Source organism: Bufo bufo, chromosome 9 (assembly GCF_905171765.1).
Source record: "Bufo bufo chromosome 9, aBufBuf1.1, whole genome shotgun sequence".
Classification (NCBI taxonomy): domain Eukaryota; kingdom Metazoa; phylum Chordata; class Amphibia; order Anura; family Bufonidae; genus Bufo; species Bufo bufo.
This window is the reverse complement of record NC_053397.1, coordinates 7,056,355-7,073,523: the sequence shown is the minus strand read 5'-3', so window position 1 is coordinate 7,073,523 and position 17,169 is coordinate 7,056,355. Positions and strand designations below refer to the sequence as shown.

Sequence of the window (17,169 nt, the reverse complement as noted above, 5' to 3'; positions counted from 1 at the left end):
TACTGGCACATAATGGGGGGCTGTCATTACTGGCACATAATGGGGGGCTGTTAATACTGGCACAAGGGGGGGGCTGTCATTACTGGCACATGATGGGGGGCTGTTATTACAGGCACATGATGGGGGGGCTGTTATTACTGGCACATAATTGGGGGGCTGTCATTACTGGCACATAATGGGGGGCTGTCATTACTGGCACAAGGGGGGGCTGTTATTACTGGCTCATGATGGGGGGCTGTTATTACTGGCACATGATGGGGGGGGGCTGTTATTACTGGCACATGATGGGGTGCTATTACTGGCACATAATGGGAGGGCAGTTATTACTGGCACATAATGGGGGGCTGTCATTACTGGCACAAAGGGGGGGCTGTTATTACTGGCACATAATGGGGGGGCTGTCATTACTGGCACATAATGGGGGGAGCTGTCATTACTGGCACATGATGGGGGGGGCTGTTATTACTGGCACATGATGGGGTGCTATTACTGGCACATAATGGGAGGGCAGTTATTACTGGCACATAATGGGGGGCTGTCATTACTGGCACAAAGGGGGGGCTGTTATTACTGGCACATAATGGGGGGGCTGTCATTACTGGCACATAATGGGGGGAGCTGTCATTACTGGCACATAATGGGGGGCTGTCATTACTGGCACATAATGGGGGGAGTTGTCATTACTGGCACATAATGGGGGGCTGTTAATACTGGCACAAGGGGGGGCTGTTATTACTGGCTCATGATGGGGGGCTGTTATTACTGGGCACATGATGGGGGGCTGTTAATACTGGCACATGATGGGGGCTGTTATTACTGGTACATAATGGGGGGGCTGTCATTACTGGCACAAGGGGGGGCTGTCATTACTGGCACAAGGGGGGGCTGTTATTACTGGCACATTATTGGGGGCACTATAGGGGCACCTGCTGAGGCCACAAAAAGGGGTGTTTTATATGGGGGGGCTCTATACAGTAGCATTTTATACTAGGACATATTATGGTGGGTACTATGGGGAAGGGGGGAGAGGAGTACTATGGAGTCATCTACGGGGGGCACTAAGAAGGGGTATTTTATACTTGCAAATTATGGGGGACACTGAGGGCATCTACTGGGGCACGATATATGGGCATTTTATACTGGTACATTATGGGGGCACTATGGGGACATTAGCTCAACTTGGGCATTATAAGGGGGTATTTTTTGCATTGTCACATTATAAGGAGAATTATTACTACTGGGGGGCATTATAGTGGGCTTTATTACTCCCCCATGGTATGACCCCCTAGTAGCAGCACCAGCCTCTCCCCGCTCTGCTCTCCCTCTGCCCCTTCTCCAAATCCTTATTATGAAATCTTTCTCATTAGGATAAAACACAACATCAGCTCCACCGAGCCCCCGGCCAAAGTGTGGAAGTGGCGTCCGAGATCCCCAAGGGCCAAGTAACTGTATGTGTTCATGTGAAATATGTTTATGTTATACACATAAAGCATCCACTGTGCCACACAATATACAGTATACCGCTACACTGTGCCACACAATATACAGTATACCTCTACACTGTGCCACACAATATACAGTATACCGCTACACTGTGCCCCACAATATACAGTATACCGCTACACTGTGCCCCACAATATACAGTATACCGCTACACTGTGCCACACAATATACAGTATACCTCTACACTGTGCCACACAATATACAGTATACCTCTACACTGTGCCCCACAATATACAGTATACCTCTACACTGTGCCTCACAGTATACAGTATACCTCTACACTGTGCCACACAATATACAGTATACCTCTACACTGTGCAACACAATATACAGTATACCTCTACACTGTGCCCCACAATATACAGTATACCTCTACACTGTGCCACAAAATATACAGTATACCCTTACACTGTGCCACACAATATACAGTATACCTCTATACTGTGCCACACAATATACAGTATACCGCTACACTGTGCCCCACAATATACAGTATACCTCTACACTGTGCCACACAATATACAGTATACCTCTATACTGTGCCACACAATATACAGTATACCCTTACACTGTGCCACACAATATACAGTATACCTCTATACTGTGCCACACAATATACAGTATACCGCTACACTGTGCCCCACAATATACAGTATACCTCTACACTGTGCCACACAATATACAGTATACCTCTACACTGTGCCACACAATATACAGTATACCGCTACACTGTGCCACATAATATACAGTATACCGCTACACTGTGCCACACAATATACAGTATACCGCTACACTGTGCCACACAACAGCATATCTCTACACTGTGCCCCACAATATACAGTATACCGCTACACTGTGCCACACAATATACAGTATACCTCTACACTGTGCCCCACAATATACAGTATACCTCTACACTGTGCCACACAATATACAGTATACCGCTACACTGTGCCCCACAATATACAGTATACTGCTACACTGTGCCACACAATATACAGTGTGCCACACAATATACAGTATACCTCTACACTGTGCCCCACAATATACAGTATACCGCTACACTGTGCCACACAATATACAGTATACCTCTACACTGTGCCCCACAATATACAGTATACCGCTACACTGTGCCACACGATATACAGTATACCGCTACACTGTGCCACACACAATATACAGTATACCTCTACACTGTGCCACACAATATACAATATACCGCTACACTGTGTAGTCTGTTTTATAAGCACCCTTGTTCTGTGGCGGCGGAACAGAAAATAATCTGGAAGTGCCCCTCCCGAGACCAGGCTCTGGATCCGCCACTGTGAAGGAGCAGGGTCCTCCCAGCAGCGCAGAGGTTTTCAGGAGAGGAGTGTGCTGATTTTGTGGGAGGTCACAGGATGAGAGTTACATAGTACAAAGAGAAGGGTACTCCCAGTAGCGCAGAGGATTTCAGGAGTGCCTTATGCTGATGATGCGGGGTTATGTTCTCACCTGGAAGTTCTCCACCAGCTGCTTGGGCTTCACCCTCATCTGCAGCTGGTACACCCCTTGGCACCTCTTCAGCAATTCCTCATACGTCAGTTTAAATATTGCCATAACACGAGCGCCAACATTAACCGAGATTTTAAAATTCTCCATTTTCCGTCCAATCGATCTATACAGAAATGGATTCCAGGCATCAGACAGACATGAAGCCCACACCGACTTATCCGATCAGTAACTGGGTATCTTAAAGGGCCAGTAACGGTCTCAGCCCGAAGCTTATCATGGTGCCGCTGGAGTATTAGAAGAGAAGCGACTGATGTCAGTCAGAGATATGTGATAGAAAGTAGTGGTCATGGGGGGCAGGGAGGGTTCTGCATTTCCTGTCACTCCAGTGAACCCCCCAGCCTGAGATGGCTGATAATATAGAGTTAGGGCTCATTCACACGACCTTATATGTTTTTGCAGTCCACAAATCGCAGATCTGCAAAACACGGATACTGGCTGTGCACGTTCTGGCGGAATCGGAACCTCCTTCCCTATTACAGAAATGCACAAGAATAGGACATGATCTATCTTTTTTGCGGGGCTGCAGAACGAATGCGGACAACACGCAGTGCGCCGTCTGTATCGTTAGCAGCCCCATTGAAATGAATGGATCCGCAAAATTGCGGAGCGGATGCGGACAGAAAAATACGGTGGTGTGACTGGGCCCTAATAGACATTTAGTTGCACATTATATGTCATTAACCCTTTAGATAACTTCCCACTTTTTTTTTTCTTGACCATTAAAGGTGAAACGTACTGGACCAGTCCGGCGTTTTGACCCCTGGACACTGCTCTTCCGTACTGCTCGTCCGCTTCGGCCTTCTCCTTCACCGCGCCGACAGTTGTGACGCCATCAATGGTCCTTAATGATGGGAGGAGATGACATTTTATATTAATGGTTACAATCAACCACAGCAAGAAACACGTAAATACATAAGGTCTCGCCGTTATCTCGTTCTTGCTCTAGGACAATGCCGCTAGAACGGATTCAATGTTGCGCTGTCACAGGATTGCGGTTGTTACATTGTCATTGTAACAAGTTTCTCCATTGACATAAATGTGGAAAAAGCACTAAAATCGTTACCTGTGGGGGGCGCTGCTCATCAAAAGCGCAAAATATTCCGCTACTTTGTGTAAACATTTATTACAATCACTGCAATGTAATATCTGACCACAAAACAACGGACAGTCCCCGCGTCCCCGCAGACGTCAGTATTATACAGGACTCACATGCTGAAGTTGGTTATAAAGGCCGTTTTGGGAAGCTCCACATCAAACACGGCTTCATGAGACGAGTTCAACTGGTTCTCTATCTCCACAACTATCGAGGTGCGAGCAAAACGCGACGTTACTTTGCAGTCAACGTCCATATTGTGGATGAGAAGTGATGGCTCCGCCTGAAACATTAAAAACCTCATCTCAGAGTTGTCAGGAGAGTTGTCAAGAGAGAGTTGTCGGGAGAGTTGTCGGGAGAGTTGTCGGGAGATTTGTCGGGAGAGTTGTCGGGAGAGTTGTCGGGAGAGTTGTCGGGAGAGTTGTCGGGAGAGTTGTCGGGAGATTTGTCGGGAGAGTTGTCGGGAGAGTTGTCGGGAGAGTTGTAAGAAGAGTTGTCGGGAGAGTTGTCGGGAGAGTTGTCGGGAGAGTTGTCGGAGAGTTGTCGGGAGAGTTGTCGGGAGAGTTGTCGGGAGAGTTGTCGTGAGAGTTGTCGGGAGAGTTGTCGGGAGAGTTGTCGGGAGAGTTGTCGGAGAGTTGTCGGGAGAGTTGTCAGGAGAGTTGTCGGGCTGCACATCTATAGCTAAAGGCATCATTTGCACTGGACTAAGGCTGCTATCACACTTGCGTTGTTGTTTTCGGAGGCAGAGGATCTCAAAACCGGACAAAAACGATTCTGTTTTGTCCTCATGGATTCTGAATGGAAAGAGATCCGTTCAGGACACATCAGGATTTCTTCTGTGACCGGTTGTAGAAATGGAACAAACCGGATCCGTCCTGACGCACAATGTAAGGACTCCTGCCTCGTTTACGGGCCGTTTTTTGCGTTCTGTATATGGTCCGTATACGGAACCATTCATTTCAATGGTTCCGCAAAAAAAAAAGGAATGTACTCCGTGATAGATAGATAGATAAAAGATAGATAGATAGATAGATAGATAGATAGATAGAAAAAAAAGGAAAGAAGCAGCACACAAAAAAAGGTATACGGGTGCAAGAAAATCCTCCTGAGGGACCTGTGACCAAGATCCCAAGTATGGATAATAAAACAAAAGAAGGCAGCACTCCAAGTAGTGATGAAAAAAGTGGACGGTTTATTCACTCATTCAGCGACGTTTCAGCTCTCTCTATGGAGCCTTTGTCCAGCTGAGTAACATGTGCAGAATTACATATATAAATAGTGCAAGTAATTGCCAAATTACAAATTGATACATCATATATATATTATTGTAATTTGTTAATCACTTGCACTATTTATAAATGTAATTTTGCACATGTTACTCAGCTGGACAAAGGCTAGATAATAGATAGATAGATATGAGATAGATAGATAGATAGATAGATAGATAGATAGATAGATAATAGATAATAGATAGATAGATAGATAGATATGAGATAGATAGATAGATAGATAGATAGATAGATAGATAATAGATAGATAGATAGATAGATAGATAGAGAGATAGATAGATAGATAGATAGATAGATAGATAGATATGAGATAGATAGATAGCTAGATAGATAGATAGATAGATAGATAATAGATAGATAGATAGATAGATAGATGATAGATGATAGATAATAGATAGATAGATAGATAGATAGATGATAGATGATAGATAGATAGGAGATAGATAGATAGATAGATATTAAACCTTAAAAAAATGAGGAAGCAGCACACTGTGTAAACAAGGGGTGCACGTCCGGCCAGTGTGGACCAGCACCTAGGTCCAATAAGCTGAAGGTAGAAAAACAGCCAGCAGCACTCCAGGATGTCAAAAGCAAACGGTGGTTTATTAGACCCAAAGTCAAGCGACGTTTCAACAGCTTGTTGCTGTCTTTATCAAGCATAGTGCACATGTGATACAAGCATGGTTTAAATAAGGATATCAATCCACAATGTATTAACAACAATTGAATAAAATTTAGTGAAAATACCGGACATAGAAAATATATGTGGTTACAAAAGTTACATGTAATGAACTGCTGAGATCCGGCGAATATAGTGCATAAAAAAATTATGGAATATGAATGCAGCATATCGTGCTTACTGTGAAAAGAAACATAATGAGTGCAGGTGATTATCCTGATGAAGTGAATTAAAAACTCACTGTCCGGTGGGGAACTGTATGCGGCATAGATCGTGTTCAGTGGCGTCTCCATTCACAGACTGCGCATGCGCGAGAAAAACAAGTCTCGCGATTACCGCAACAGCCAAAGACTGAATAGCAGCCACAACAAAAATGGCCGCAGCGGCCTCACATGTATTATGCGCATGTCCAAAAGGTAGTCGGTGCCGCCCAGCAGTCACTACGTAGACGTAGTCATGGAGTTAAATGACAACAAAACCATGGATCATAATACTATCAACATAATATGTAATCGAAAAGGTATAACGGCACTGTCACCCGCCGATCCACATGACAAAGCATGTGTGACCCATGGGCCCAGTGCCATATATTATCTCGGCTGTATAGAAATGCAAAATGTAGCGAGAGGGTGGGTCACCCTACAATGATGGATCATGGTTAAGGAGCCATCAATGTAAATATAGGGGGAGATAAGCGTCGCCGGGATATCCCCACGGACTGCCATCAATCCCTCATGGGGGTACATCACTCTCTCACCCATGCATCTATATATCAAAATCAAAAAGGAAAATAACAATAGAAATCCAGGTGTCATAGAAAAAAGGTAAATATACACTCACCTAAAGAATTATTAGTGCCCCCATACTAATACGGTGTTGGACCCCCTTTTGCCTTAATTCTACGTGGCATTGATTCCACAAGGTGCTGATTCTTTAGAAATGTTGGCCCATATTGATAGGATAGCATCTTGCAGTTGATGGAGATTTGAGGGATGCACATCCAGGGCACGAAGCTCCCGTTCCACCACATCCCAAAGATGCTCTATTGGGTTGAGATCTGGTGACTGTGGGGCCATTTTAGTCCAGTGAACTCATTGTCATGTTCAAGAAACCAATGTGAGATGATTGGAGCTTTGTGACATGGTGCATTATCCTGCTGGAAGTAGCCATCGGAGGATGGATACATGTTCTCATTCTGTTTACCCCAAATTCGGACTCTACCATTTGAATGTCTCAACAGAAATCAAGACTCATCAGACCAGGCAACATTTTTCCAGTCTTCAACAGTCCAGTTTTGGTGAGCTCGTGCAAATTGTAGCCTCTTTTTCCTATTTGTAGTGGAGATGAGTGGTACCCGGTGGGGTCTTCTGCTGTTGTAGCCCATCCGCCTCAAGGTTGTGCGTGTTGTGGCTTCACAAATGCTTTGCTGCAGACCTCGGTTGTAACGAGTGGTTATTTCAGCCAACGTTGCTCTTCTATCAGCCTGAATCAGTCGGCCCATTCTCCTCTGACCTCCAGCATCCACAAGGCATTTTCGCCCACAGGACGGCCGCATACTGGATGTTTTTCCCTTTTCACACCATTCTTTGTAAACCCTAGAAATGGTTGTGCGTGAAAATCCCAGTAACTGAGCAGATTGTGAAATACTCAGAGCGGCCCGTCTGGCACAAACAACCATGCCACGCTCAAAATTGCTTAAATCACCTTTCTTTCCCATTCTGACATTCAGTTTGGAGTTCAGGAGATTGTCTTGACCAGGAGCACCCCCCTAAATGCATCGAAGCAACTGCCATGTGATTGGTTGACTAGATAATTGCATTAATGAGAAATAGAACAGGTGCTCCTAATAATTCTTTAGGTGAGTGTATATAAAGACTGGATGGGTAGGCATCCAGTACACAATGGACAAAACCCGCATAAATGATGTATCGATAAACAGAATATATTATAAGCGGGTAAAGCTTGAGTAGCCAACTGCAACCGCGATATACGGCGTATCACAGAGCACCTCAATCACGGCAGTGAGAATGAAACGAATCTAAAAACAAAAAGAGAATATTTTTGCATAATTCTCATGCAAAATTACACTTGATTAAATATGTTGGTATATGTATATATACATGTGCATTTAACCTACAGCAAGAAATATGGATCCAGCAATCATAGGAGAGAGACACTAAATGTGAACAGTATAAAATAGACTAATCACACCTTAAAGTCCACATTTAACCCATTGGGTCTTAAGGTTTTCAACGTATAGATCCAATAGATAGATATTAGATAGATAGATAGATAGATAGATAGATATGAGATAGATATGAGATAGAAGATAGATATGAGATAGAAGATAGATAGATAGATAGATAGATAGATAGATAGATAGATAGATAGATAGATATGAGAAAGATAGATAGATAGATAAATAGATAGATAGGAGATGATAGACCTCTGTGTCATTACTTCTGGTTAATATAACGCTCAAGTTTTAAAGGGGTTTTCTGGCATTTTAATACTGATGACCTATCCTCGGGATCCGTCATCCGTATCTGATCGGTGGCGGTCCTAAGTTAGTACAAAGCCGGTCAGAGGGAAAGGATGGGCGGGCAGAGGGTAGGAAGGGGCGGGGGGACGCAATGAGAAGGCTGAGCAAGCAGGGCACCTAAGAGAGTAACACCGCCCCTGGGCACTTGCGAGCCCTCATTTGCATATCTTATAAAGATCGTTTTTGAGGGTTCTATAAGTCCAGGATTGATGCCAGAGGTAACGTTTTTATTAACTGTAAGCATGCTAGGGAGCTGTGGGAAGGGTTAAAAAAGTGAAATGCTTAGTGACAGACTCCCTCTAAGGACTTGGCCATTTTTTGCAAATCTGACCAGTGTCACTTTAAGTGGTGATAACTTTAAAACGCTTTGACTTATCCAGGCCATTCTGAGTTAGTTTTTTCGTCACATATTGTACTTCATGACACTGGTAAAATGAAGTAAAAATTTTTTTTTTTTTCATAAAAAAATACCTAATTTACCAAAATTTGGAAAAATTTGCAAATTTCAAAGTTTCAGTTTCTCTACTTCTGTAATACATAGTAATACCCCTAAAAATTGTGATGACTTTACATTCCCCATATGTCTACTTCATGTTTGAATTATTTTGGGAATGATATTTTATTTTTTGGGGATGTTACAAGGTTTAGAAGTTTAGAAGCAAATCTTGAAATTTTCCAGAAATTTACAAAAACCCAATTTTTAGGGACCAGTTCAGCTCTGAAGTCACTTTGCGAGGCTTACATAATAGAAACCACCCAAAAATGACCCCATTCTATAAACTACACCCCTCAAGGTATTCAAAACTGATTTTACAAACTACGTTAACCCTTTAGGTGTTGCACAAGAGTTATTGGCAAATGGGGATGAAATTTGAGAATTTCATTTTTTTGCCTAATTTTCAATTTTAACCCATTTTTTCCACTAACAAAGCAAGGGTTAACAGCCAAACAAGACTGTATATTTATTGCCCTGACTCTGCCGTTTACAGAAACACCCCATATGTGGCCGTAAACTACTGTACGGGCACACAGCGGGGCGTAGAGTGAAAGGTGCGCCGTTTGGTTTTTGGAAGGCAGGTTTTGCTGGACTGGTTTTTTTACACCATGTCCCATTTGAAGCCCCCCTGATGCACCCCTAGAGTAGAAACTCCATGAAAGTGACCCCATCTAAGAAACTAAACCCCTCAAGGTATTCAAAACTGATTTTACAAACTTTGTTAACCCTTTAGGTGTTGCACAAGATTTAATGGAAAATAGAGATACAATTTCAAAATTTCACTTTTTTGGCAGATTTTCCATTTTAATATTTTTTTTTCCAGTTACAAAGCAAGGGTTAACAGCCAAACAAAACTCATTATTTATGGCCCTGATTCTGTAGTTTACAGAAACACCCCATATGTGGTTGTAAACCGCTGTACGGGCACACGGCAGGGCGCAGAAGGAAAGGAATGCCATACGGTTTTTGGAAGGCAGATTTTGCTGGACTGTTTTTTTTGACACCATGTCCCATTTGAAGCCCCCCTGATGCACCTCTAGAGTAGAAACTCCAAAAAAGTGACCCCATTTTAGAAACTACGGGATAGGGTGTTGGTACTAGTTTAGGGTACATATGATTTTGGGTTACTCTATATTACACTTTTTGTGCGGCAAGGTAACAAGAAATAGCTTTTTTGGCACTGTTTTTTTTTGTTATTTACAACATTCATCTGATAGGTTAGACCATGTGGTAATTTTATAGAGCAGGTTGTCACGGACGCGGCGATACCCAATATGTATACAATTTTTTTTATTTATGTAAGTTTTACACAATGATTTCATTTTTAAAACAAAAAAAGTTTTAGTGTCTCCATAGTCTAAGAGCCATATTTTTTTCAGCTTTTGGGCGATTATCTTAAGTAGGGTCTCATTTTTTGCGGGATGAGATGACGGTTTGATTGGCACTATTTTAGGATGCATATGACTTTTTGATCGCTTGCTATTACACTTTTTGAGACGTAAGATGACAAAAAATTGCTTTTTTTACACCGTTTTTATTTTTATTTTTTTTACGGTGGTCACCTGAGGGGTTAGGTCATGTGATATTTTTATGTAGCCGGTCGATACGGACGCGGCGATGACATCATCGAAAGAGAAGACGTCATCGGCGCAGGCGCACTGAGGGAGTGCTGAGGAGACGAGCCTCCTCATCTCAGAGCGCCTGCGCCGAATGACCAGAGGCGCGCGATTTTTGAATTACTGACAGGGCCGGCCGGAGGAGGAGATCACGGCTGGCCCTGTCAATCAACACGGCGAGGGGGCGGTTTTCTGCTGCGGCTACCAGCAAGTGGACGCCCTACTTGCTGGTAGAGCCCTCATTTACATATTATAAAACTTTGTTTTATAAAGAATCGGCCGCATGAAAGTAAGTAAGACTATTATATTCTCCTATATCGCACTATGAGGAATCTAACTATCCAAAAAAAATAAAAGAGTTTTGTGGGGTGACAGAAACCCTTTAAGTACCAGGTCATAAGGGCGTACCTGTACACCCTATGTCCTGAAGAGGTTAAGGCTTCGCCCTCCACATGTTCTGTGGTTCTGATTTCATTCAGTGTTTGATACATTTCACAACAAAGTATCAAAGTCCTTTGTGTTCATAAAGTGAAGCCACAATTGTGAAAAACCCTGAAAACAAATGACTCCCATAGACTGATAGAGAAGCCGGAATCTGTGGGGACGTCCCCAGCACTGGATGAACATTAGAGGGGTCTCCCATCTCAGCCATGAACAGTAAGCAGCGGCCGGGGAGAGGTCGGGGGTCCACTGTTTCTGTACCTCCCATAGCAGTGAATTACGGAAAAGGCGTAGATTGCTGCACTGTGTTATTCACTGCTATAGGAGTTATGGGAAGAGAGGAGCTCCAGATAAGTCCGTCCACCCCCGGCCGACATTTACTACAGTTATTCATGGCAGACATGGGACACCCCCTAATCTGTAGATGGCACCGGGTACGACCTCAGCAAGCTCAGCCCCAATGTCCAAATGCCCACTGAGGGGAGGGAGAACATAGGTGACCCATAGATGTGAATGGCGTCCAAATGTTCTAATCTCTGCTGGCGACCTCTATGGGAAGATGCAGGAAGGCGTCTTCTCTACGAGAACTTGTCAGGGGCTCAAAGAAGCAGATGAACCAAAGAGCCCCCGACATCGGCCTAACACAGAGCCGAGCCATAACGGGGCCATTGAATGACTGAAGAGAGAAAAGAAATTATATCAGAAAATAAACCTTGTTCATACACCAGTCAGCGCTGAGTTCTGAGGATGCAGCCTGCAGTGTAAAGGAGAGAGGCTCTCATTCTACTTGTCATGGCTACATTTTTACTCAGTTACATTTTTTTTAATAATTAAAACCAGATGTGTATTTTTTTCGAATCTGTATTTATTGTCAGATTTTTTTTTTTGCTGTATATGATTATGGGGAGGCTAAATTGCTTGTAATTTTTGTATTTGACCTAACAGTATGTCAGACAGAGAAGTGCCCGGGGCAGAGGCCTCAATGTTTCTGGCGCAGGCAGAGGTCGCAGCAGAGTAAGGGGGGGGTGGCAGCAGGAGTCGCAGCGAGAGGCCTGAGCGAACTGTGTCATCTAGCGGTCGTGTCTTGAACAGGAACCCAGCGGTTCTTGATTGGTTAACTCGGTCATCCACTTCGGCCCAAGTGACATCAGACACCCCCAGCCAAGTGTCGGTGGGTTCGTCAGACACAACCCTTAGTTGGCATGGCCCAGGAGCATGTCCTGTGCCCTCACCTGGCTGGCGTGGGCACATCCAGCAGAGACATGCCCCTGCACACCCTTCCCTTAGCTGGGGGTAAGCTAGACTGGAACTAGAACTTCTGCCCCACCCTTCCTGCAGGAAGTACGACTCACCCACCTCTCTCCAGAGCGGGGGTTAGAATGGAATGGAAGGTTCCATTCTATCTAAGTATAGCTCTGCCTTGTTTTCAGCCACCTGCTGGTGAACAAGGCACATTACATGAACAGTTACATAACATTGTGGAGGACCTGGAATAAATGCGTAAGATGACATGAGGTTAGACCAATAAAGACAGCAAGGTGCAGAAGTGGTAACACCACTCTGGGGTGTTACACATACACTTCAGCCACTCATACACCACCAAGCACACCCTCCTTGAGCTGCAGCGGCAAAACGGCGTCCCCCAACATAGGCTGATATGCGACGTTTCCACCCTCCATATGTTGGACCGACTATACGAACAGAGGAAGGCCATCAACGATTTCTTGATGATCCAAGCGGACAGGAGTACTCCCCTGTGTAACTTATGTTAAAAAAAACATTTATGCTGCCGTCATCCTTTGTTTTTTACTGATCTGTTGACCGCTGAGGATCTATGGTTGTGGACGAGCTGAAGCATTCCTGAGGGAGTCTGTGTGGTACTGGTGCTGCTCTACATTGCTGTTGTACCCTGTGTAACTTCGATGTCAGCCCGTGGCAGCTCATGCGTGACACCTGCCGTTTGCTCAGGCCCTTTGAGGAGGCCACGTTATTTGTCAGTTGCCAGGACCACGGGATAAACAACGTCATTCCACTGCTTCATGTCCTGGAACAGATGCTGGTAAATCTGGCTGGTCAGGGGACTGGAGACGTGGCGCCTAGATCTCAAGGCCACATGAGCCCTGTGGGGGCTGAGCTGGAGGAGGACATTGGAGCACAAGCAATGTGTAGTGAAATGGGTGGTTTTTCTACACAGGTGACCAGGAGCAGCCAGAGAAGCTACAGGGCGATGAGGAAGACGAGGCAGAGGACCCAGACACACCGTGGCCGTATGCAGTGGAGATGGAGGCAGGGAGTCCCCCCGAGTCACTTGCACAAATGCCCCGATGCATGCTCACTTGCTTGTGTAGTGACAGCAGAATTGTCACCATTCGGCAGAGGGATGACATCTGGCTCTCCACCTTGTTGGGAGCTCGCTACCGGTCCAAAATGGGGACCCTTTTTTACACCCGCTGAGAGGGAGGACAAACTGAACCACTATAGAGACATCCTATGTAGTCAGTTGGCAGCTGCCTATCTGCGCCATCGCCCATCCTCTCGCAGGTCTGACCAGGGGGGAGCCATCTGCGCTCACGTTCCGCTGCCATGGCTGCTGTGGGAGGATGGTGGGTGGGGGGTAGAAGCAGTTCCAGCTCCATCAGCCCGAGTCTAGAGTCACTGATGAGCAGCTTTCTTCACCCGCATAGTGAAGAACCTACTCACCAGCAGCAGCAGCTAGACCTGGAGCAGGACCTGAACCAGCAGGTGGTGGCATACTTGGACAGCACCCTGCCACCCCACATTGAAGATCCACTGGACTAATGGGCAGCCAAACTGGATTTGTGGCCGCAAGTGGCCAAGTTTGCCCTGGAAAAGCTGTCCTGCCCAGCAGTAGTGTGGCATCAGAGCGGATGTTTAGTGCGGCGGGGGCCATAGTTACCCCAGGGAGAACTCGCCTGTCCACCCAAAATGTGGAGAAACTGACCTTTGTCAAGATGAATCAGACATGGATCAGCCAGGATTTCCACCCACCAATGCCCGATGCATCAGACTAGATCATCCATGCCACCTCACCCAAACCTTGACAAAAGACACCTGTTTCTTCTGGCCACCTGCCTGATGCCACACATCTGATGCCAAGTGCTCCTTTTTTCACCCACCATTGTCAGCAGGTACTGGTATTGGCACCCACCTCCCCACTCTGTGGCCTTCCAATGCTGCTGCCACCTCAACACTCTGTCATTGTGCCACTCTGTAGCCTCTTCCTGATGCTGCTGCCACCTCCAGACACCCCACTTCAGGACTGGTCCACTATTTTGCCTTTCATCCCGGCTGACATCATTTATTTGACCCTTCTTCTGATCTGTCAGAAGGAAGGAAAAATGAGACGCACAACGGATCCTGTCTGTGTAGCAGCTGTAAGGCCTGTACGGTCCCATCAGAATTGGCTTGTGATTTGGTAGCCAAAAGCAGGAGTGGGTACAAAACACAGAAGACATGGAAATATTCCATTCACGTGTCATCTCTGTTTTGGATCCACTCCTGTTTTTTTGGCTTTAGCAATACTGATGGATTACTGACCAAATGCTGACCGAGTGAAGGCGGATGCTCCACAGACAGAATCCGTTTTTTGGGGGTTATTGTTCTGACGGATCAGAGGAAGGACAAAATAATCAGTGACGTCACCACACACTTACTGCTGACCCCCACTCCACTCTGTCGGGGGCTCTACTTGTATAAGGGGTTAATAGAACAGGTTCTGTAGAAATCTATGTGGAATCAGCTGACGACGGTGTAACAGGAGTGCGCTTCTTCTTGGCGCTAACATCGACCTGTAAGGCTGAGTTCACACTTGAGTTATTTGGTCAGTTTTGGCCTCGTGACTGCTCAAATAAGTGAAGTGTGCAGTGATTCTAAGAGCGACGCCTGTCATCTGCAGGTCATACGGACTCACAGTATTATTTCACTACCACAGCAGACTCCTTATGTGTGTTACTGCAAGGCACAGAGTTCTACACCCCTATACAGGCACAGTCCTCTACACCCCTATACAGGCACAGTCCTCTACACCCCTATACAGGCACAGTCCTCTACACCCCTATACAGGCACAGTCCTCTACACCCCTATACAGGCACGGTCCTCTACACCCCTATACAGGCACGGTCCTCTACACCCCTATACAGGCACGGTCCTCTACACCACTATACAGGCACAGTCCTCTACACCACTATACAGGCACAGTCCTCTACACCCCTATACAGGCACAGTCCTCTACACCCCTATACAGGCACAGTCCTCTACACCCCTATACAGGCACAGTCCTCTACACCCCTATACAGGCACAGTCCTCTACACCCCTATACAGGCACAGTCCTCTACACCGCTATACAGGCACAGTCCTCTACACCGCTATACAGGCACAGTGTTCTACACCGCTATACAGGCACAGTGTTCTACACCGCTATACAGGCACAGTGCTCTACACCGCTATACAGGCACAGTGCTCTACACCGCTATACAGGCACAGTGCTCTACACCGCTATACAGGCACAGTGCTCTACACCGCTATACAGGCACAGTGTTCTACACCGCTATACAGGCACAGTGCTCTACAACGCTATACAGGCACAGTGCTCTACACCGCTATACAGGCACAGTGCTCTACACCGCTATACAGGCACAGTGTTCCACACCGCTATACAGGCTCTCTGCAGCCCGGAAATAGCAGTTTTTAGCACGATTTTTGAGAAATATGCTCATCTCTAGTGATCATTATGAGATGACTGCTCAGAAGCAGAACAGTTAGCATCAGCCTATTGTGAGGCTCAGTGTAAAAACTGCAGGATTAGAAGATTTCATTGACATTGAGGGACACACTTAAGCCTCATACACACAGCCACGTCCGTTTTGCAAAATACAGACGCAGTCTGCGTGCTGTCCATAATTTTTTTGTGTGGACCCATTGACTTCGGTGTGCTTTTTGCATCCATATCGCCATTCCGCAAAAAGGTAGAACATGTCATATACTCGGCTGCAAAATGCAGACCACGGACCCATTGAAGTCAATGAGTCAACAAAACCTATCGATGCAACACAGACGGACCGCAAAATACATATGGTTGTGTGCATGAGGCAATACAGTAATGTATGTGCTAGTATACACAGGATAAGGTACAGGAAAAAGTATATAAACTGCATACAAGGAATACAGGACGTAACCATAGGAACCAGAATGAAAGAAAAAAAAAAGACTCCATACTTTGCACTGCAGGCTGTCTTCATTAGATACAGACACAGATTCTAAGAAGTACAGGTTTACTTATAATTCCTGTACAGTATTATAGAATACTATCGGGCTGTGACATTTCTATAGTGTGGAGCACAGGTCTGGTTTCGGGGCGTCCCCCTCTCTAATTTAGAAAGCCTGACCTGTCCGAACTCTGTACTCACCGCAGCGCCATGGCCACGTCCTGCGTTACATAGAATCAGGAGCAGAGCAGCGACTACAGGACAGCACCCGACCAGCGTCATGGCGAATCTGTGTCCCTCTGTAGTGGCTGCTGGAAAGTAACACGGTCACTGGACTCTCAGGGGCCCCCGCGAGGTGCGAGGCTGCTGCGCCTCCACTAGAACATTAGAGGTAAACAGCAGCCAGAGAAATGTTTGCCGTCAGCCCAAGCCGATCCTGCTGCCAAGATTTCGGGTCTGACCTGTCCGAGTGTAATGCCCAGAGCAGTGCTGCACACCAGGACTATAACCACCACCACATCAAGGCCATGTATTCTTGTTACTTGCAGTGTAAAGCAGGGAGAGGGACACAGCGTCCGCCCAAGCCTCTGACAGGACGTTGATTTTTAGACCACCACAGTATCCAACGGGCAACACAGCCAAGCAAGAGCCGCCCCCCCCCGAAGCCCTGTGACCCCCACCCACAGGGATCTGCACCAGTTTAATCAGGAGCTAGCTCCCCCTGCTGCA

General features: G+C 45.8%; 1 protein-coding gene across 1 annotated transcript in view; it reads right to left on the bottom strand.

Annotated features, from left to right (window-relative positions):
* The window catches only part of LOC120978441 (inter-alpha-trypsin inhibitor heavy chain H3-like), a 49,868-nt gene extending 32,972 nt beyond the window's left edge, over positions 1 to 16,896 (bottom strand). Inside the window, exons 1-4 of the mRNA XM_040406557.1 lie at positions 16,642 to 16,896; positions 4,267 to 4,433; positions 3,794 to 3,898; positions 2,998 to 3,160 (exon numbers count right to left, since the gene is read on the bottom strand). Of these exons, the coding sequence (XP_040262491.1) occupies positions 2,998 to 3,160; positions 3,794 to 3,898; positions 4,267 to 4,433; positions 16,642 to 16,722 (516 nt within the window). The 5' untranslated portion in view covers positions 16,723 to 16,896. The remainder of the gene's footprint in view (positions 1 to 2,997; positions 3,161 to 3,793; positions 3,899 to 4,266; positions 4,434 to 16,641) is intronic.
* Between the last annotated feature and the right edge of the window lie 273 nt (positions 16,897 to 17,169).